The 21961-nt window shown below is 40.7% G+C and overlaps 1 protein-coding gene across 1 annotated transcript in view; it reads left to right on the top strand.

Annotated features, from left to right (window-relative positions):
• The first annotated feature begins 3349 nt into the window (after positions 1 to 3349).
• The window catches only part of ST6GALNAC5 (ST6 N-acetylgalactosaminide alpha-2,6-sialyltransferase 5), a 69458-nt gene continuing 50846 nt past the window's right edge, over positions 3350 to 21961 (top strand). Inside the window, exons 1-2 of the mRNA XM_040073584.1 lie at positions 3350 to 3503; positions 4129 to 4350. Of these exons, the coding sequence (XP_039929518.1) occupies positions 3438 to 3503; positions 4129 to 4350 (288 nt within the window). The 5' untranslated portion in view covers positions 3350 to 3437. The remainder of the gene's footprint in view (positions 3504 to 4128; positions 4351 to 21961) is intronic.

A 21961-nucleotide genomic window follows, 5' to 3' on the forward strand; every position in this document is an offset into this window, starting at 1 on the left:
TCACCCATCCAATCTATATTAAGCACTTCTATCACCAATATTTTTTCTGAAAAACACTTTGTACACATAGTGTGATAGGAATGCATTTAAGTGCTTTCAGCACTCCTGCAGAGTGACATGCAGAACTCACCTAGAGTTTAACTACCTATATCACACCAGATTCCTTTTCTTCTCACTCTTTTCTGAAGAGTAGTAAATAAACAAAAACTTCCTTTTTCTTATTCCCTTTAAAATTAGCCACAGCTCTGAATCAGTTCTCTAAAATATTATCTTTTTTTTTTTCTTTTAAGCAAAGGAGCCCCACTGCCATCAATGAGTCACAAAATAATTAAACATTTAAGACTGTCTGCGCTTTTGTTCTGGGGAGGTGACAAGGCTGAAGGGTAGCTGCAGCTTCCAGTTTAGAGGCATTCCGTGTACTGACTGCTTATGCAAACACCCTGCCTCTGGTCCAAAATGGTAAAATGGTGGAAAGGAAACAGGGACAGCAAGATCATACAAGTAGGAGACAGTGCACTTAGGGAAAACAACATCTGGATCATCCAGAGAAACACCAACCATTGCCCTCATCCCAAATTCCACTGAATATTTTGGCTACCAGTTGCTGAGGTGCACTGGCATAGAGGCTCCCCTACTCGAGTACTCATTGCAGGTCAATCATCATGTGGAAAGTATGCTTATTTATGTGCATCATATTAAGGTGTAAATTATGCTATATAATCTCTATATGAACTTCATGAGAAATCAGCCATAGCTTGAAAGGGTTATTTTATATCTATCTGAGGATCTCTGAAAGACAAACTGGGCTAAAATGCATTATAAAAAGGTAGTTAGTTCATACATGCAGACATCTCAGGGGAAGTTGCCCTTTGAGCAGTTTTATTTAGGAATCAGTGAAAGAACTCTGTTGCTCCAAGTCCATTGTCAGTTTGAGAGGTTTGTCTCTCTGCACCACTACTTCTTACACAGATTTCTCACTCCACATGGATTTTTATGTTGTCACTAGCATCTTAGGTCCTCCCGAAGCTGCCACAAGCAGATTTTTATTCCATATGGCTATTTTGTCAGCCTGTAGCTACAAGACAGATGAAAATGGGAAGGGTAAGTTTGAAGGGGAGACAACCCAGACCATTCCATGCACGCAAAAAGTTCAGTCAGACTTGGTTGAAAAGCCCTACTACCACTCTGCCACTTTTTCTCCTGGGCTAGGGAAAGCAGCTCTTTATGTTTTAATTTGTCTTTACCCCCAGCTCTAAGGAGGAATAGAAATGCATGGATTGTTCATTATCCCTTGCATATAGAAAATAAATTGGTTTAAGCACAAAGTCAAATGGACTTTAAGAAGTTTTCTGTATTGACTCATTTCCAAGTTGATTAAATGCTCGTAAGTGCAGCCTATGCTCTTCTCCTTGCAAATCTAGCTATTGGATATACAGATTCATATTTACATGTATGCAGATTCCAATAGTGTTAAAAACCCCAAACCTCCAGATAGCTAGAAATATTGGTTCATAGGAATTTAAAATTAAATTAAATAGCTGGGCTGTTTTCCAGATGATTTTTAAAGTTCCTGTGCTTACAAAAAACCCTCTGTAGGATTTACATTACACTACTGTATTTGTTTCAGTGAGCATTTGACTGCCAAGAATACGGTCTATGACCAAAATGGCAATCTAATTAAATATTTGACAAGCAGAAAGCTGGACATTATTCAAGTCAAGCATTAAATTAGAAAATTTAGTTTGTCTCCTTTATCAGTAGATTTTTAAATCAGCCTATTCTACCAAACCCCGTAAGTTTAATGAATTTGGTCAGACATACTGTGTAACAGATGTCTTACATACAGCCATGAGCCTAAATCATAAAAACGATGCTTCACTTTGGCACGGCAAAATATATATGAAAGACTCAGAAAGGTCAGTCACCAGCAACCTGCTTGCTGGTAGTTGAGAAACAGCACTGTAAAATGCATGAGCTGCCTTTTGTAGTCTCTTATAGGAAGCCTTGGGGAGCCACAGATAATTTGCCTTCAATGATTCATCAAGTTGGCCCCTTGTTTCACTAATTTGAGTGTCAAGTGCAACCACATAATAAAGAATTTCCAAGACCTGATAAGTTTCTTCTTACATTGCTCTGTTTGTCTGAACAACTGGTTCTGTTGAAACCAACCCTACAAACTGCATAAGCAGCAAGTGTGCGTGCAACGGGCATCTTCTGTGAAATGACAAAGCGTGTTTACTGCGTTATCCACTGGTGAACCACACCTTCCTGTTTCTATTTCCTTTCTTAAATGGCACTAATTGCAGCATGCTGTGCCCATGCTAGAGATGGCATTTGTTTCACTGTCCTCCAATGAATTAACAAAGATAAAAAATGGATTTCGATGACTGTTTCAGCCTTGAGAAAGGTGCTATTGTGACCATGGTTGAGTTACCCTGCTGATAGTTTTTTCCTTAATGTAATTTTTAATACTACATAGCCGTAGGTTAGATGTGAAGCCATATATTAGAGCTACTATTTCGATGAGTAGTTTCAAATGAAATAACTTCATGATCAGGAGACAAATTTTTTAAAATGTTGTCAGTCTAATAATTTCAGAAATCAACTCCAAAAATGGCTTGTTTAGAAGGGGCACATTTATAAACGTGGAATTCCCACAGCAAGAGATCTATGTAATTTGAGGTCTGATAAAGTTTTCACAACTGAACCGTACACTATTAAGACAAGGAAAGAAAAAAAACTTTAGAAGGCTGCTTGTGAGAGTGGGAAAATGTCCGCCTTCAGAAACCAGAGAGATGGCATGGGGAGCGAGTTTGTGAGATTTGATTTATAAGACGAAGAAAGATTCTGTCAAAAGGCTTTGAAACCGGTTATTAGAGCTTAGGCAAGCCTGTGTCAGGGGGTATTGTCAGCGCCGCACAAGGAGCTGAGGGCGTCGATTTTTTGCTAACGTGAATTTAAAGTATTGCCTGATCGCTGCCAGCTCCAGGAAACCCAAGTAGCGGTGGCAGAAGGAGAAATTCTCCGCTAGGGAAAAATACAAATAATGTAACGTGAAGGTCGTGCCCCGGTACCTCAAGCAGGACAGAGGCCTGGGCAGAGAGAGGGAGGAAGGGAAGGAGCTCCTGCCCCCGCTCCTGCTCGCTCGGGGCCGGAGAAGCGCCGCCCGCCCGGTGCCCGCCCGGTGCCGCCGCCCCCCACCCGCGCCGCGGGCTCGCCAGCGGAGCAGCGCCCGAGCGGGAGGCAGAAGTTAACTTCCACCTGCCCTGAAGTCGCCGCTGCGCCGGCAGCAGGAGGCGGAGGCGGAGGCGGAGGCAGGCGGGGCAGCCGAGGACCCGGCTCTGGCAGGCTCCGAGGGTCCGGCCGAGTGTAATTCCCCCCTAATCCCCGCCACGGCGGCGCTTCCCTGGCCGAGCCATGTCTGCGGCTTCCCCGCCATGCCGAGCCTAGCGGGGAGCGGGAGGACTGGCGGCCGGGAGGCGCACAAAATGAAGACCCTGATGGTAAGTGCATTGTTGGCGCGGCTCATCCCGGCTCCGGCGGCGGGGAGGAGAGCAGGGGAGCGGCGCGGAGCGGAGCTGCCCCGGGCACCCTGCACACGCTCCAGCCTTCGCCGGGCTGCGTCCCCGCGGCTCTCCGGGATCGCGCGAAGGCGGCCAAACCTTGGTGGCAGCGGCCAAGAACTTTCCGCCTGCTTTCTTTTATTCGTGTCGCTCGCGGTTTGGGGTTTTTGCGTGTTGTGTGCGTTTTAAGGAGCGTACGGAAAACCGATCTGCTTAAAGGACGAGGCTGGAGGTAGCTGGGCGGGGGGAAGCGCTACACTCCCCAACACTCCTTAAAATGCACGAATGAGATGCCCGAAAGGGGACGGGGATGAGCGGCGCGGAGTAGCCGGGCGCACGGAGGGGAGAAGAGGCGAGGAAGCAGGGCTTGGGAAGGAGGAGGGAGGCACGGGAGCGGGCTGGCGAGGGGGCAGGAGGAGGACGGAGGGGCTTCCCCAGTTCTCGCACTTCTGCCGGGCGTCTGGTGGGTGAAACTTGCGGGTGCGCCGGCGGGGAAGCGGCGCGCCCCGCCGGGCCCCGGGGCGGGGGGAGCCCGCTGAGCCGGCTCTCTCTCTGCCCCTCGCAGCGCCACGGGCTGGCCGTCTGCCTGGCGCTCACCACCATGTGCACCAGCTTGTTGCTCATGTACGGCGGCATCGGCATCGGCGGGGGCCGCTCGGAGCCGCGGCGGCGGCAGCAGCAGGTGGCGGCGGTGCCCAGCCGCCCGCCGGAACGCGGCCAGCGCCACCCGGCTCTGCCCGTCGGGGCCGGCCTCCTGGAGGGATACATCAGCGTCCTGGAGCACAAGGTGAGCCGCCGGCCGCTGGGACCGCCCCTCTCCCGGCCCCCGGCACAGCCGGGACCCCGCGCTGCCCCGGCCTCCCTCGGGGAGCGCCGACTCCGGACCTGCCGAGCTCTCCCTCCTGTCCCCCGTGGGATGCCCGGTTCCCCTCGGCGGGGCGGCGTGCCCTCCCTGCCTCGCTGTCGGGGTTGGCATAAGCCCTCCGGGTGCGTCGCGCCCGGCCCGAGGGCAGGAATTAGCGGGGTCAGGAGCCGGGCTCTGGCCCGCGTTGGGTATTTGCGCTGTGCTGCTTCTCCCTCGCACGGTAGAAAAGGGGGGGAAGGTGAAGTGTTTTGTTTCTTGTTGTATGCTCTAGGTACAGTACAAATGTATGTTTATGATGATATTAGAAAGGGTTAAAGAATGATGTTTATTTACTGGAGGACAAAGTCAATAGGTAGGTGTTTATTCTTAGCTCATTTTGTCATAGGAAAAAAAAAAGTCTCCTGCACAAATGACCTTTTCAACCCTCTTCTGGAAAGCAGAAGTTGTCACCCGTGGTTTCCATTCTAGAAATTGGGGGCACTTCTTTAATGGTGAACAAAATTATGTCCCTCCCCTTGACAGAGGAATTACCAGGCTGTATTGTCAAACTATAGTACTTGTTTACCAGAGACAGGCAGACTAAGCTTTGATAGCTCATAGGATAGATGTAGTGACATAAAGTGAGCAAGGTGGCACATCCATGCCTAAGAGATACTTAAGTTTCAGTAATTTCCTCAGAAGGTAGATTCTTCTGCTTTTTTTTTTTTTTTTTTTTTTTGGTGTTTGGTTTTTTGCTTTCACCTGGAAATTCCAAGGTCTTCCTTCTCCGAAACCCCAGATACTGTTTAGTGCACACACATCTTGCAGTAAAAATTTACTTTAAAAAATAAGCAAGAGAAATAAGGATTCACAACTTTGTTATGTTTTCACATCCAGACTGACAACCTTCTGAAAGATATGTTGTCAAACAAGTTACTGGGCTCAGTTTAGAGATACTGTGTGAAGACTAGTGACTTTGATATACAGAGATTTTTATTGTTCCTTCTGGCATAACTTTCTATGCAAGAGTTATCTGTAGGGCTCTTAGCACAGAAAAATAGCACATGATGGTGCCTTGTAGGCTTTATTTGCTTTCTTACATGGTTCTTGTGGAAATTCGCAAATGTAATATCTATAGAAAAAGCAAGTTTGGCCATGGGCTTCCTACTGTTTGATGTGTACTCTTGTAATTCTTTTGTTCTTCTTGAGCATGACTGTAGTGATAGGTGTAAATATATGTGCACATGGCTTTTATCTGCAGCAGTAATTGAAAAGACATCTGTGGGTTTTTTGAGATGCATGTGTGAGTAGCCTTCTGATTCTGACAACACCTCACACTGGTTTCTCCAAACTCAAACAGCCCTCCTTAACAGTCCATACTTAAAATCACTGTTCTATTATTTTCCAGGGTAATTTTAATGTTTCCCTGTGTTTTGGAGAAAGATGATCCCTTGGCTTTTTAATATATTGTAATATGCCCCAAACCCCACAGATACTCCATTTCTGAATTTCATTTCACACAGCTCATGCCTACAGAAATAATCTGCTGAAGGTTTAATAACTTTTCCACCTAACTTCTGTGGGTCAAAAAGGATATTGTGCTATCCCTGCTGTGTTTCCAGCTTGCTTTGTCTTATTTTAATGCACATGAGATCATGCAGAGAGCTTTGCCACTGTGGTTTACAGAGCAGTGAGGACACTGCATTACCATAAGGAGACTGGGGAGAAAGGGGCTTTGTCTCTTAATAATGTATTTATTTTTGTAATTTAATTTGGTAGCCCATGTACTTGTCATGGATTTACAACCCCAGAATACATAGGTTTCACATGTAGTAAAAAATGGAAAATGCAAAAAGTCACAAAAATTCCCGGTTTAGAAAAAGAAGAAAGCAGGGTTGGTGATGGTGAGAAGAGGGAGGGAGATAGCAAGAGCTGAGGAATGGTGAGATATTTAGAACATGTGGTTTGGGTGGGACATTGGAAATGGCAGAGAAGACAACTTGACTAGCAAGTGGAATGAGGGAATTTGGGAAGTTTCAAGGAATGTGAAGAGAGCTGCAAGAAGAGAGCAAGGTAAAATTCTGTAGCTGTGAAAAGGATGTGATGTTTGAAGAGACAAGTAGGTCTGGAAGGAGATGAGAAGTATCTGTTATTTGAGGACAACAGGCTTGCAAAGGTAAGGCAGGAATGAGTTCAGCAATGGTACATGTTATTTTGATAGCACAGAGGTGATGGTCGGAAAAGACAATGAGTGGTAGATTTTTCACAATATAGCTTCCTTAATTTCCCATATAAAATCTTGGAATTATCTGCCAGGTTGAGTGACCTGAAGCTGAATGACCATTATACAAAATTCATCCTTGGTATGTGTTCATGCATAAATGACAGGTAGCAGTAGATTGAATGTCTGGATCATTGTGCTTTTTTCTGGATCCCATAATTAGCTTTAACAGGAAAATCTCCTTTCATGCTCATGGTGTTGTACCCATTCTGGTGCATTTAATGAGAGTAAGTATGCACATACATGTAGAAGCTGTTTGACAGGTACTGAAGTTATTAATCCGTTATCACAATGTGAGTATTGACACACAAGACGTGTAAGTATGTGGTAGTAAAGATGTTTCTCTTCAGGGATAAAATTTAACAGTTGTCCTCATTGTGAAACATCATGTGTTACAAATGTCTGTCACTACCAGCAATACAGCTCATTTAGTAGTGCTGGATGGTCATGTATGGGGACTATTTGCCTAGGCACTTAGTACTAAGTAACAAAGATTTTGAAATATAGCCTGTAATATTATAATTACCAATTATTTTTCTCCTTTTATATTTTATTCTGTAAGAATTGTAGTTCCTCATCCATACTACTGAGATAAGGAGGCAGTCTCTGAGACTACAGTAAAATATGTCTTTTTTAACTGGGTTGAAGAAGGTTTTTTGCAGGAGTTTCTTGTCTTTACCTTCATCGTTTTGCAAGCCCATTTTTCCTTGAGTCAAGCATCAGAGATCAGAACCCCTGTACTTAGCTTTGGTAGCTTTTCACAGTTTAGCACTGCGTACTTAGTATTTGTTGAGCTGAATTCTTGGAGGGGGAAAAAAAAAAAAAAATCAGAAATGTTGTGGATTCAGAGATGCAAGTGGATTCTTGTCCTTTCACCTCTGCATGTCCCAGAGTAACAGCAGTTAACAGGCATTGTTGATGGATGTTTGAAATTAATGAATAGTATATCTTTTTGTTCCAAATCGCCAGATGTTGTATCCTAAAAAAATCTCATTTTTTGAACAGAAAATATGCTTTGCTGATAGTTGTTATTGAGAGGTCAAGGACTGAAACAAAGTGAAGAAGTGTTGGCTTCTACTTTGAGGAGCTGTTGCTTCCTACAGAGGCACATTGAGTGTAGCACTGCTTAGCTACTGCATCTGCTCTGCAGTTAGAAGGGACAAGAGTCCTACACTGTCAAAGTGACATCTTTCATGAGCTCTTTGAGTGTTATCCTGAAATTAAAGAGGTTTTGTCACAGGCATTGAAAGAAGCAGAATTATGCTCTTCTCTGGGGAGGCATGGGGATGGGGATAAGCCTTTCTGTTGATTTATCATAGTGCTAGCAAGAAATTACAATGCTAATATTTTTAAAGCAATTACTGCATACAAATAAGAGAATGTTAATGAAAGCAGGAAACCTAGCACTATTCCAGAAGTTGCAAGAAATAAATATTTAACCATTATATTGTGATTCTGATATGGATGTGAGAACGTGTCTCTGGATAGTTAAAAAGCTTTTTACCCAGTATTGACTCAACAGTTGGTGCTGCAAATAAAATATGAGTTTGTCATGTATGTAATTGAATAATATTTCAAGCCATCAAGGATTTTGTTTCTTAGAAAATAATAATAAAAAAAAATTAAAATCAATCCTGCAGTCAAAATGTATGATTTATTAGAAACACTTTTAAATACCTTAATAGTGAATTGAGATCAACATGATAATTTAAATGATCACAATGATTTCTTAATTTATGATAATGTGAATTATCATATGCAAAGAAATCTTGGTGATCCCTCTAAATTAATGCAGATCAGAGAATAGTGTAGTTAATGAAGTGTTTGAGGAAGAGTCATTCTACAAATAGTGCTGCTATAGCTCCTTAATCTCTGAGTTGCAAAACGTTGTTCTTGGGTGAAACTATTCTTTTCGGGGTAGTAAACTTTGAGCACTTAAAACCAAGTGGGAATCTTGCCACGTTTTGTATTATTTTTAGTAATTATTAAGTCAAATGAGTTTGAATTTGAATTTTTACCTCATTAAACCATTGACAGTTTGGGGGGCTTCATTAAACCAGCCTTCATAGCTATACATAGAGATGAGAAGGAATCAAATTATTTTGAAGGTTTTAGTGTTTTTTAAATTAATTTATCACAGATCCATAATGTAGATTACAGCAAAACAGCTTGTCTTGCCTGAGGTGGCATCAAGCCCGCAGAGTTAAGTAAACCATGTGCCATAATTTCATTACGTGTTCCTATTTGCCCCTGAAATTCTTACCTGCAAAGGAAGGAACACAAACTTTATTATGCAATTAAGGATTTGATGGAGTTTTTATTATGTGAGAGATCCACAAGGGGGAGACTTTATTCTAGAATAACCTTGCTGGGGACACTTCCATCTGTCAGAGACCTAGGCAAGGTGGGAGCCCAAACTGCCCTTTGCTCAGTGCTCTCTTGGCTTCCTGGCTTTTTATGTTTTTAGATATAATAGTTACCTACCACTGATAAGCTGTAGGTTTATTTAAATCCTCATGAAGTTGGCATCTTAAAAAAAAAATACCATCAGGGAATACAATCAGGGAATATAATTGAATATCCACACACAGAGAGCAGAGACAATTGTTTTTCCAGGTTTACCCAGCTTTTGAATAATGACTGTCCTATGCTTTAGAATTTCTTACTTTTGAGCTACTACAGTAGTGTGCTTTTTCCAGCTAACATTCATTTTGATGATCCTTGTCTAAAATTTTTAGCAGTTTCTGTGTGCACTAGCTGCTCACACAGGGCAATACAGAGTCCACAGCAATGGCAGCAAATTATGGTACATTTTCCTGTTTTCCAGTTTGCTTGGCATCTCTGCAAGAAACCAGTAGTTCTAGTAGGGCACTGCTTCTGCTTAGAATATCGTGAAATATTTTTATATGTTTATATGTAAGCATCAGGTGCTGTGCAGTTTATACATTTGTTTTGTGAAAAAGTCTGTGTTCTGTAGTTGGGCACATCTTTTGTAGAATTCTGACTCCAGTGTGTGCTTGAGAGAAATGGTAGCTAGGATAATAAGAAAAAGTAGTATTTTACAGTTAGCACTGTATTGCCTAATTCTTTCTAAAACAAGTGCTGTTAAACATCAAATCTAACTAGCAGGGGTTGTGAGTCCAGGCAGAGGTCAGGATCTGTTGCTTAAAAAATTGTCTCAAAACAGCACAGGTACTATTAAATATTGAAATGTCCCTGGAAAGTGAAAGATGCTTGGTATGCATCTAGTGCATGATGTTGTAAATGTTCATTAATGCAGTATGATGGATAAAAACCTGCCCAACCACAAACTAGCCATGTTCTGATCATTTCCTGGTGACTGGGAAAATAAAGGAGATCATTGTTGTAGTACTGAAAACAAGAGAAGGTTTTGGAGAATATACCAGATGAAGATCTTGCTCTATGTAATTTGTGACATTGTGTGCTATAGCCTTATTCTATCATAGAAACTGAGGCAAAAAAAGGTTATTTCAGAGACTGTATCGCAAGATATTGATGATTTATTTCAGAACAGACACAAATAGTAGGTAGTCAGGTTGAGAGTTGATGCAGAGTTGTGTTTTAATTTCCTCACTTTTTAAAAAAGTCACATCTCACCGCAATATCTGATACCATATATTGGTCATGATATGTTAACTTATTTTTGCAACTTACCAAGACAAAGTGTTGTTTTTGGTTTTGGTTGGTTTTTTTTTTGAAGAAAAATTACAGAAGTATGAAGATGTTCATTTTTGCACCTTTTTATTTATTTTTTTTTTTGACTGATTCTGGATTATATGAATTTTTCACAAATTATCTTGATTTGTGAAAGGTGAAGAATGAGTAAATATGCTCTTTTCCATTTTATTAATATTATACACATAATATGTTAATATGTGGGTGTTGTCTGTTTCCCTCATCTGCTTACCTGTCTTCTTTTGTGAACATACAAAATTTTTAATTCCATGGATTTGCAAAATACTTTCAGGCAGGGAATTGATGAAATTTTGTCTGCTGGTGAAATTTATCTGCTGGTGAAATTTCTATCATGCAAAGCCCCTTAATTTTTTTTCTCTTCACTTTCAGCATTAATTTCAATGACCACATCTGTATTTTTAGTATGTGTTGAAATGTATTATATTTGATAACCATTTAAAGTTGCTATATTGTGCACTTCTTTTTCACATGATCTTTCACTGTGAGCATTTTAGGCTATTTTCATCTTCCTGTGAAGACAAAGTGTTCCTTTGAAGGTTTTTAATCCTTGGTGGAAGCAAGTCTGAACTAAATGAGATTTTCAATGACAGGAAATGTAATTTTTGCTCACAGCTGATGGATATCTCTCAATAGAGGTCCTTAAATTCTCCCTCTCTGCTTGTCCTGGGGCGTAAGTGGATATTGAGTGTCATCCTAACTATGTGATATCCTCAAAGCAGCAGATTGCAGGTAGTTTCCTTTTCCCAGTGACCTTCCTTGAGTTTAACCTGTATTGCTCAGTAACGCTCCATGTGCACATCCTTGATGCTGAGGTGGCGTTGATACAAAGAACTCAGTGCATTAATTGAGCTTCTCATTAGGGCAATTATGATCAAATCAGCAGTCATTTGGTGCTGATATAAGCAGATGTGACAGCACAAAAGCTATTTTGAAGGTGAGGAGGAGCATCATGGTCTTTAACCTCACTCCGTTTCACCTCATCCCTAAGCAATCTCCATTATTCATCGCTCTTTCTCTAATAGTTAAAACCTGAAGAGCTAAGACCAGGTTAACTCCTAAAGTTTGCTGTCAGCTGGAAAAACAAGTATTTTCAGTTCAAAAGCTGCTATTAATTGTTCTCTACTGTCATTCTGAAAATAGCCAAATGTAGTTAAAACTAGAAGTCACATAGGCAATGAGGCAACAAGTCAAGGCTGCAACTTTCTGCCTTCAGAGCATCTGTTTGCAACTGAAGTGCAAAATACAGATGGAGAAGGGAACTCTGGGTGTCCCTTGACAGTCTGTATGAAAGACAGAGCTGGGCACTGGGGAAGGTGTACACACAGCTATAGAGAACCCAGCGCATTTGAGCTGGGGTTAGGCAGATCTGGCAACACTTTGTGTCTGGGCTGTATTCAGAGTGACACAAGAAGGAAGAGAAGAACAGCATGTTTCTTACATGCAATAATTAATACTGAATCATTACTGAAAACTTGTGAGAAAACTTCAGAGTAAGATTGGGTTATTTTAAAACACAGAGAGGGAAAACTGATACATTTAATGGATTAGTAGAGTATTTTTTCACCATGATGGTGTAGTACAATGTTCATTGTTCAAGATAAGGGAACGGTAAGGGGTTTATATGGGTACACAGGCAAAATAGATCAGATTTTCTTAATTCTGATTTAATAATAAGGACTGTTGTAAGTAACGCAGAACAAGAATGTATAAATGTGTGTCTTGTTGTTGAATACAACATGTTAGGAATTCATTGCAGCTGTAGAAAAATTTCCATTACAGAATGTATGGCTTAGTTAAAAATAACCTGGAAGAGGAAAATGTTTCTCAATAAACATTCAGTATATTTGGAATATGCATTTTTGTTTAGCAAATAATATATTTTGAATTTAGTGTGTTATTAGCATCCTCAGGTATTGGCATGAAGTTAATATTGCAGAAACAAAATACTCAGTAAATTTTGTACTGTTAAAGTATATCTTGCCCACAGCTATAGCAGGTCATAAAAGTAGATGTAATAACACTCAGCAGAGCATCAGTCTAAGAGTTAGCTCTAAAGAGAAGAAAAATTCCACAGTGCAAATTTGTACGAATGTACGTCTGTACCAAGCCTTGTGCACAGGGAAGTTGAAGGAACTATTGTTATTTTTAAGAAATGGCTGGCTGAGAAACAGGGTTCTAGAGATCACATTCATCACTGAGTATGGGCTGCTTACAAGTTTGCCTGCATGAGGTTAAAACCTTTTCTCCCAGTTTGAGATCCCAGGCTGTGTTTTGCAGGCAGTGGCATGAGTTACAGCCAGGCTCATTCCCTTCTAAACTTTCTTGCCTGCATTACTGTTCTCTGTGGATAGACGCTTTTGCTCCATTTCAATGAACTTCACACTTATCACTTGCACAAAACAGCATCTGAGGAGGCACATAACTACAGAATCCTAGAACCCCACCGTGGTTTGGCTTGGAAGGGACCTTAATGATTCTTTTGTTTCACTCCTTGCCCCCACAGTGGGCAGGGGCACTTCCCACTAGACCAGGTTGTTCCAAACCTTGTAGCACCTGGCCTTGAACACTTCGGGATGGGGCAACCACAGCTTCTGGGGGCAGCGTCTGCCAGGGCCCCACCATGCTCATAGTGAAGAATATTCTCCTAATATCCAGTCAACACCTATTCTCTTTCTGTTCAAAGCCAAAGTCGTAAGGATAGGTTTTCTGCTTCAGCTCTACTCTATTTCATGTATAGTACACACCAAATTTAATAAAGTGAGGGATATGATAATCTAAGAGCATATTTTAAACAACCACAGCTGACACAGCAGACAGGAAGGTAGCACGTGGCTGTGGGCTGATGGAATGATGCAGAGATTCCAGGGCTGACAGAAGCTGGGTCAGTAAGTCTGCCTAGTGTAGTTTGAGACAGCCTTGTTAGCTTGAAACCAGAATAGTCATGCTGTATCTGAGAATTAAATCCTGGTCTTTGGCAGCCACATTTCTTCTGGAGCTGGGCTGGCTTTGCACTCTGCTTTCTGCAGCATTTGGAGGTCAAGATAGGTGGAATCTACCTGGAGTGCCTGGGGAATAGCGGTAAAGACACACTAACAACACATCTGGACAGTTCTCAAGTGCAGTGCTAAGGACTGGAATTGCATTTGGTATTCTAGCTGTTCTTTAACTTTAGCCATCCAAATTGCGTGCACCTTGTATTTGAAGAGACTGCGCCTTTGGCCACAGCGAAGACGTGCTTAGCAAACTCGGTTTCCAAGACTTGTCCATGGTCCTTATGAGAACGCTTTTGGCCAAATACATGGAAGCAGTGCTCTCCCAGCTTTATCCTCAGTCTTAGTGCAGGGCTCAGATGCTCACAGGGAATATGAGCTGTTGTACAACTTGTGCTGTCCCTTCCCTGCTCTCCTCTAGCTTTCAGTGTGGCATCTCTGGGTCAGTCCTTCTGACACTTGGCTTAATTTCATCCATGGAGATTAAAATGATGTCACAGGTGCTCCTAAATTTGGTTGCTGTCTGTTTTAGTCCTAATGTACTGTAAAATGGTTAGTTTTACACATCTCAGCATATTGGTTGACTCTAAAATAGAAACATAAAACCTCAAAATACAGCCAGTGGTCTGAATGCAGCTGCCAAAGCTATGCAGAGTTAGCGCTGCCTGTCCTTGCTTAGCTCATCTGCCTGTGCCTGGATAATTGCAGGAGAACTCCTGTTTTTAAAAAACAAAATATGACAAAACACTTCATGTTTTATTTAGGTAATTTCTTACAGTTTACATTCCATAAAATGGTCATTGTTAGTATTATTGATAACTGTCTAAAATACATTTTACGAATAAAATACCTATAACAAAGTCACTGTTCACCTACTTACGTATTCTCTTTGTAGCACCGCTCCAGATTTCTTTCTGTTTTTAATAGTGATTAGTGATCCTTACGAAGACTGAGACACTTTGTTATAATATTGCTCACATTATCCATGAGCACTACCTCGGCCATGAATGGGTCTGTACATAATACCCAGCCCTTCAGTGAGGGTTTTCCCAGTGCCAGCTGCCATGATGTCTAAGCATATGTCAGGATGGGATTTTGCCAGCAGACAGGAGCACACTCTGCCCTCCCTTTGAGCTGCCTGGAGATGCACAGGCTCTGCTCTGGCAGCAGAGCCTCTGCAGTTTGCCTGTTGCTAAGCCAGAACTAATAAGCTTGACTGAAAAGCAGGGTTTATTGTCCTGGGCTCAGCATACATGGTGTGGTTACGTAGCTTTCACGTGGAGCCCCTGTGAGTCCCACAGTCGACTCCTGGGCAGCGCTGGCTGTGGTTGGCTGTATGGAGCATGGGCAGTATTTGCTTGCATCTCCCAGCAAAAAACTGCTGGTCCGTGTCCTAATGGCTTCTTAACTCCACTCCAGAGGAGCATTTTCAGTCCTTTGCCACACTGCCAGGAATTTTTTGCCTTATGTGACTGGAGAATATAACTCAGAGTACTCCTGCCACTTAAATTTTGGTCATTAGTTTGCCCAATGTTTAGTACACTTAACAAAAAAGACTGGGTTTCATAATTTTTTTCTTGTACTGCAGCCTAATATGATAGATGATGTTGTGAGTCAGGTTTTCAAAGTTTGAAATGAGATGCTAAATCTGGTTCACAGAGTGTGATTTAGTCATCTGAGTCATCACTTACAACGAAATCTGCTGTTTTCACTGGGCAGATACTTGCTGAAGAAAGGATTTTAATTTCTTTGCTTTACAAATTCATGTTTGAGCATGAAGCTATGTGGGGTTTTGCATGTAATGTGGCTATTTCTGTGTGCACAGGTTATTTAATTTGTAATGTTTGTGTTTTCATCTGTCTTTTCTGGTATTTTTGCCATGTATATATTGCTTTGACATATTGACAACTGTATCTTAATTTTGATCAGTGAAGGATTGTTGCTGATAGGCTATTTAGTAATGTCTTCACTAACAAGAGACTGGTTTGTCTTTGAGTTTTAATGTTACTCTTTCCATATGTAATTATCATATTAATGGATTTAATTTTGATTTAATTTTTATGAATAGCCAAAAGCTCTGGTTTTTTACAAGTAGAATCAAAACTAGGGCTGCATTTTTCACTTTTGCTGTATCTACTTTATGTTTTAGTAGCAGTGCAAAAAAGCAATGAACCTACTTATAGATATGCTGAATATTCTTTCTCAGGGGTAGTGTTGATGTGTCCCTGATGGTTTAAGGGCGTAATTGAGGTACTTTGTGCAGCTGGTACATGTGGAGGAGGGATATCAGGGCCAGGAGGGTATCTCTGGTATTAATGTGTCTGATTTCTTCCAGCACAGTGAACCCTTTTGATCTGTAGCAGTTTATGTAATACAAAACAGCTTTCAGGGTATCTTTAATTATGCCTGTGGACATTTTGGGATGGAAAGTGAAATGAGGCTTTAGAATCACCTTTTATTCCCAGCTGTGCTGATTTGAAACTGGCACAGCTTGTTACCCACCTCTAAGTGTAGGGATCATGTTCCTGCTCTCATGGAAGACCCTGGATATGCAGCATCCTGGGCTTCAGCAGAAGGTGTGGGTGGCTCTCAGTCTTTCTGTCAGAGCTCTCCGTGCTGTCAGGATGGAAGAGCAATATATCCCATACACAGACATCCTATGAGCTGTAATAGCATGTCTCCTCAGATCAAACTGAGATTTGAGACACCTCACAGGACCTGCAGACCTGTCTTTGAGGTTTCATATTGCTAAGGAGCACAGTGAGGCAGCTGCACTGGAAGTAGAGTGTGTGATAAAAAAAGACCGAGCCACTGTGCTTCTATCAGGGCTCTCAGACATATAGAGAATGAATTGATTGATGATATGATGCATCAACTTTATTAAAAGTTTCTCAGAAATGATATTTTTTAATTATGCTGCTTTCTAGGTATATTTTTCAGCATGTTATGAAGATGACATATATTTGTAGTGCATAATGTGGAAAAATCATTTTAACATGAAAATTAATGTCCTAACATTTGAACTTTCAGGTATGTTGGTTAATTTTCACGGTCCATAGCAAATAAAAAAAGAAGATAAATTCTTTTTGAAGGTGTAAGAGGTGATCTCATCCATGTCATACTAAGTCCAAAGACCTAACAGTTATTTAAGTTCTCAAAACTTCTTAAAATTGAGTGCATTGTTCACAGCGAGTGGATGAAAACCTTGTGACTGAGGTCAGAGGTAAAAACAGCTGTAACAGCCAGTAAGCCAGTTTAGCTTAATTTAAGTCCCTCATGATTGTGAATGATGAGGTTGCATCTACTTGTCTTTTTTTTCTCCTTTTTTTGAACTGCTTTTTGTACACCAGTCCTTGCAAAGCACTGAGACTGAAATTCAAAACAGAGGTAATCTCTAAAAAATAGTTTGCCTTGGAAAACAAATAGATCTGTCAAATTATTTTTTGCCTCATATCCCATAGTTGACATCAGTAAAACTACTGAAAATTACATGACACTGTGTTTATTAAAGTTGTGCTCCTATGCAGTAATACACATAAGACATCTTATACTGCCTTAAGGATTAAGTTAAGCTCCTTTGTCAAGCCTGTTGGCATGGCAGGACTGTTAATCTTTAACTGTCAGACTCTGGTTAGATCCTTCTTTAGGCTGAGGCCATGGCTAAGTGCAAAGAAATTAAAATGACTCAACTCCTAGTATTTATGCTTTCATGGTTTTGCACAGAGCAATCAATAAATTGAGAAGCTGGTTTAGACATACATATTTCTATAAGAAGATTTTATTTCAAGCTCTTATTTAGCAGCATCATATTTGCTTTATGTTTATGATTGTGAAATATGAAGACAAAGTTGGCAGTGTTCAAAATATTAAATTAATGGAAGTAAGATATGGACACGGTGACAGCTCATTGAGAGGACAGAGGATAATTTTGTGAACCTAGATTTCCTAGTTAATATTTCAGAGTTATCTACACTATGTCCATGTTTTATTGCTACATCAGTAATTATTCTTACTTTCCTTTCAAATTACAACATTAAGTCACAAAAGAAGAAATGTGCTATAGTTGCAACATATTTAGACATTACAATACTTGAAACAAAACTGTATGAAAAATAAGGTGAAGATGGAAGGGAAAGCTAAATTCATTGTGAAAGATAAAAGTTGCCCTAAAATGGTACAAAACTGGTTGTAAGGAACCGTAGTATTGTGCTATAGGTATCAAAGGTTTGTGTTTCACTGTGAATGTCTGTACCATTTAATTAGTATTGTTCTTGCTAAAATTTTTAAGAGGATTTTTTAATAATTATCTTATAATAGCCAACCAGTGCAATTTGTGCAGATATTCTTCAGTGAAGTGATACAGGTTGTATGTTGAAGCAGTAGGTAAAATATATTGCAAAGAAGCTTTTGGTAGGTGCCTAAATTGTACTTTTCTAATCAGGCTGTATATTTTTTTTTAGTAATAGGAAAAGAAGCCTTCAACAAATACAAATTTTTTAATATACTCCTTCAAGTGTAGTTTCAAGTGGCTGTTTTTGCATTTTATGCACATATAACCTTCCCATTTTCCTGAAACAAGAGATTCTTTCCCTTAAATCTTTAAATAATAATGCTTTCTGCTTACCAGTCACCTTGCTTCTGAGGATCTCCAAGTGCCATTGAAGCATTACATGGAGACTCCTGCCATAAGGTACAGGAGTATTAATTCCTTATGACATGGGAGAATATTTGGAACGATAGAGTTCAAACCACAGTTTTGATCTTCAGTGTCTGAAGAGGAATTGAATGCAGGAGTTTGGAAAGCTCTGGTGTGTTGAAAACTGAGGGGACCCAGCCTTTGGACAGGCACACAAGCAATAACTTTGAGATAGCTGACTTTCATGCATGGCTTGGAAGTTAAATTTTGGACCTCATTCTGTGTAGCACTGAAGCTGTGCGCAGTGGATTGGGAGAGCGATGCAGCTGGAATGGATTTGAGATACCTGTGCAGAGCTGCCCAGCAGAAAAACACTGAAGTGTGCTTTCAGTCCAGCCCTTCTGCTTGTACAGGGCCATGGTGGGGGATGGTTTAGCTCAGGTAACAGGTAACAAAAGGGAACACAAATTGTGGGTTTCAGTTGCAGATCTTGGAAATGGTGTGTAGAGCATTTGAGTTCCTTCTCCGGGAGCTGTTAAAGCACATATTTTGAGTTGGAGCTTTCCAAAGAACTTTCTGAGCTGTGTAACTCCTCCAGCTTCATCATCGGTGGCTGTGTTGGGTGTCCTGCCAGGTTGCCAGATTTACCTGTCAGACACACAGTTCCTTAAATGCAGATTTGGGTGGTGGCTGAACGAGGCTTTCCTAGACCACACTTCAGGTTCTGGCTTTCAGGTTCTGTCAAAGTGTGATCAGCTATGTCTGAGACACTGAGATCTCATTCTAAATTTGTACACAGGCACTTAGGTTAATGCCTTGATTTTTAGAGCGTATTGAGCCACAAACACTTTGCAACAACTCTGGTGGCTTAGGGCAGGTTAACTCTTTAGGCATGAGAGCTGATGTGCACAGCAGGGCTGCACATCGCAGTGTTGTGGGCTCTAATAAACTTCAATGGGATGTGTGCACACAGGCACTGAACAGCATTAAATAGGCACCCTCAGGTCCTTAGGGAAACAGTCTATTCATCATACTGGCACCAGCTACTTACTTTACGTTAATTTATTATGCCTTGAAATGTTTGGTGTTTATTTTATATGGTACTGTATCATGCATTTGGTATTTTTTATATGACATTTTATTAAAAATATTTTATGTTTAAAAATAAAATATGTGAATTTCATTGATGGGGAAAAGAATCATGATAATACATTTCAGACTTCTTTTTGCATATTCAAATAGTACCATCTTATTTTAGTTTAAAACAAAAGTAAAATCCTTTCCTGCCTCCAGAAGATGGCCAACAAATAGGATGCTTTAAAAGATATTTGACTATAAATGTAGCCAGTAAGTGACTGATAGTTTTGGAATTTGAAGTCTATCACGCAGTTCTATGAAACAAGAGTAGTTTGGGAAGAGGAGAAAGAATCCTGCCATATACTTGTTAAGACCACCTTTAAGCACAAAGGTAGAAGTAGTGTTAAGGTTGCCAGCTGAGTCCTTAACCTCTCCAGGAATGCTGATCCAGAGTTTCCTTGGACACTGAGTTGTGGCAAAATCACTTGGGTTGTGACTATGTTTGATCTAGTAGATTAAAACTGTGGGTCTCTAAATTCTGTAGACTGTAAGGGCATCCACTGTATGCTTGGTCTTTAGATAGTCTTCAGTTTTCTTTGCCTAAAATTTGCAAAGCCTAAAGAACAAATACGGAAATTATAAATACAAGAGTGCAGATACAAAGGGTTTCAATTACTTTATGTATAGGAGTAGTGAAATACGAGCAACTGGGTACAGAAATACAGGATTTATGATGTATGACCTTTGAAAAAAATTGAGGTCTTCTTTCAGGCTTAACATTATGCAGCTAAAGATTAAATTACCTCAGTTTTCTTTGCTTTCTATGGATTAGGAATAAATATTTTTCTCTTCCCTTCCAAAGGGTAAAAATTAAGGTAAGACAGTTCTGTTCTTCTCATCTAAGCTAGGAAATTTTGGGAAGGGAACTTCAAGTAGTGAATTGTGTTATCATGGATAACAAAACTGCAATAAAAGCTGCTGTGCACCCTTTTCAGAGAGGGTGTTCAGTCCAGGCCATTCTGATTAGACACAGATACACGTATTCCACAGTGTTGGAGGTTAAGGTGGATACATGACTCAGAAATGGTGATCCCTGGCAAATCATCCATCAAGTGATGTTGAGACTCTGTCAGGCAAAACAGACTCAAATAACTTTTTTCTTATTATTATTAGAATCCATCATTTCTTGTATCTCCTGACACTCTTATATTGACAGACATTCTTGTAACTTTTTTCCCTTTGTATTTCTTTGGAGAACAAAAGCTGAACACTGGATAACTGGGGCCATTTCCACATGCTCTTTGCAGAGCTGGTGAGAGACGCACAAGGTCAGGAAATGCCATGAATGAAATATCATTATTCAAAGAACCCAGCCTTGCTTCTGCTAAAAACTCAGTGGAATTTTCCCCTGGAAATCAGTGGAAGCAGCATTAGTGCCCATGTCTGCAGCCCAATCAATTGTTATTAGCAGAGGCTGCCAGTTCTGCGGGTACAGACTGCAAGGTGTTAAGCATCAGCTGCTGATCACCTCTCCTATGCTGGTGCATAGATATTTTCTGATTCTGCTGTGAACTGCTGAAGTCTATAGATCAATAAAATTTGAAGACAGGAAGGGCAAGGGTCGGGCCAACTCTGTCAGGTTCATACAGGTTAGGAAAAAGAGTGTGAGGCTGCAGTCTAGGGCAGCTGAGGGAGCTGAGTTTTTTAGTCTGGAGAAAAGGAGGCTGTAGACAGGTGAGAGTTGGTCTCTTCTTCCAGATAATAAATTTCTTCACTGAAAGGGTGGTCAAGCATTGGAACAAGCTGCCTGAGAAAGTGGTGGAGTCATCATCCCTGGAAGTGTTCAAAACACGTGTGAATGTGGTGCTCAGGGATGTGGTTCAGTGTCGAGGGTGACAGTGCTGGGTTAATGGTTGGACTCTTACTGGTCTTTTCTAACCTTAATAATTCTGTGGTTCAGCGATGAGGGACACTCAACCTTTGTCTTCCCCTTTCTGAAACTAGCACTGAGCTCAGGTCCCAGCAGTTCCCTCAAAGGCCAGGACTTCTTGCATAAACCACTGACGTTGATTATCTTTGTGAACTGGTGCTGTCTTCCAGTTAATAGAACTTCGTAATTAGTGAACTAAGAGGGATAAAATAAAGTAATATGTTTTGCTGCTGGTTAGATGTTAATGTAAGTCCTGAATGCCATTTAAATATGTTACTCTGAAACTGAGGAAATGGAGAAAAGCTCTTGTATGTATTAAAAAGCCTAGGAAAACAAACAAAATAGCATTTGGCTGATGAGATTGAAGGATGTGTCACATGACTTGAAACTGGAGATGGATACAGAAACTGTTTATAAGTACAAAACTGCAGGGCTTTTGTATACTTTTGTATGCTTTTTTTTTGGGAGATTTACTATTTTAAATAAAAATCCTGTTTGTAAATATTAGTACACTGTAAATTATTTTGGGTTTGACCTGTAGCTGACAATGAAAGAGAAATTCAAATAGCAAAGTATTTCTGGAACTGGACTGTATTATTATTGTTCCTTATTGAGAGTTAGAGCAGCTCCCTGCCATCTCTAAATTTATTCTCTCCTTTTGGTAATATCATTTGCAATGGTAAACAAAGTAGTTCAATTCTGTACTGTTTCCTGCTGTGTATACTAATGGCTCAGGGAGAAGCTGGTGTGAAGCCATTTTTTGACACTTCACAATATCTGCCCACTTGAACACTCCTGTATAATATTTTACAAGTATGAAATGCACTTAGTGTAAAATAGAACCTGACTAATTAGTCCCATTTTGGAATCTTTAGATTAAAACCCCAGCCCTTCAAGCGAATCTCCCTGTGTCTGGATGTGCC

Source organism: Hirundo rustica, chromosome 9 (assembly GCF_015227805.2).
Source record: "Hirundo rustica isolate bHirRus1 chromosome 9, bHirRus1.pri.v3, whole genome shotgun sequence".
NCBI lineage: Eukaryota > Metazoa > Chordata > Aves > Passeriformes > Hirundinidae > Hirundo > Hirundo rustica.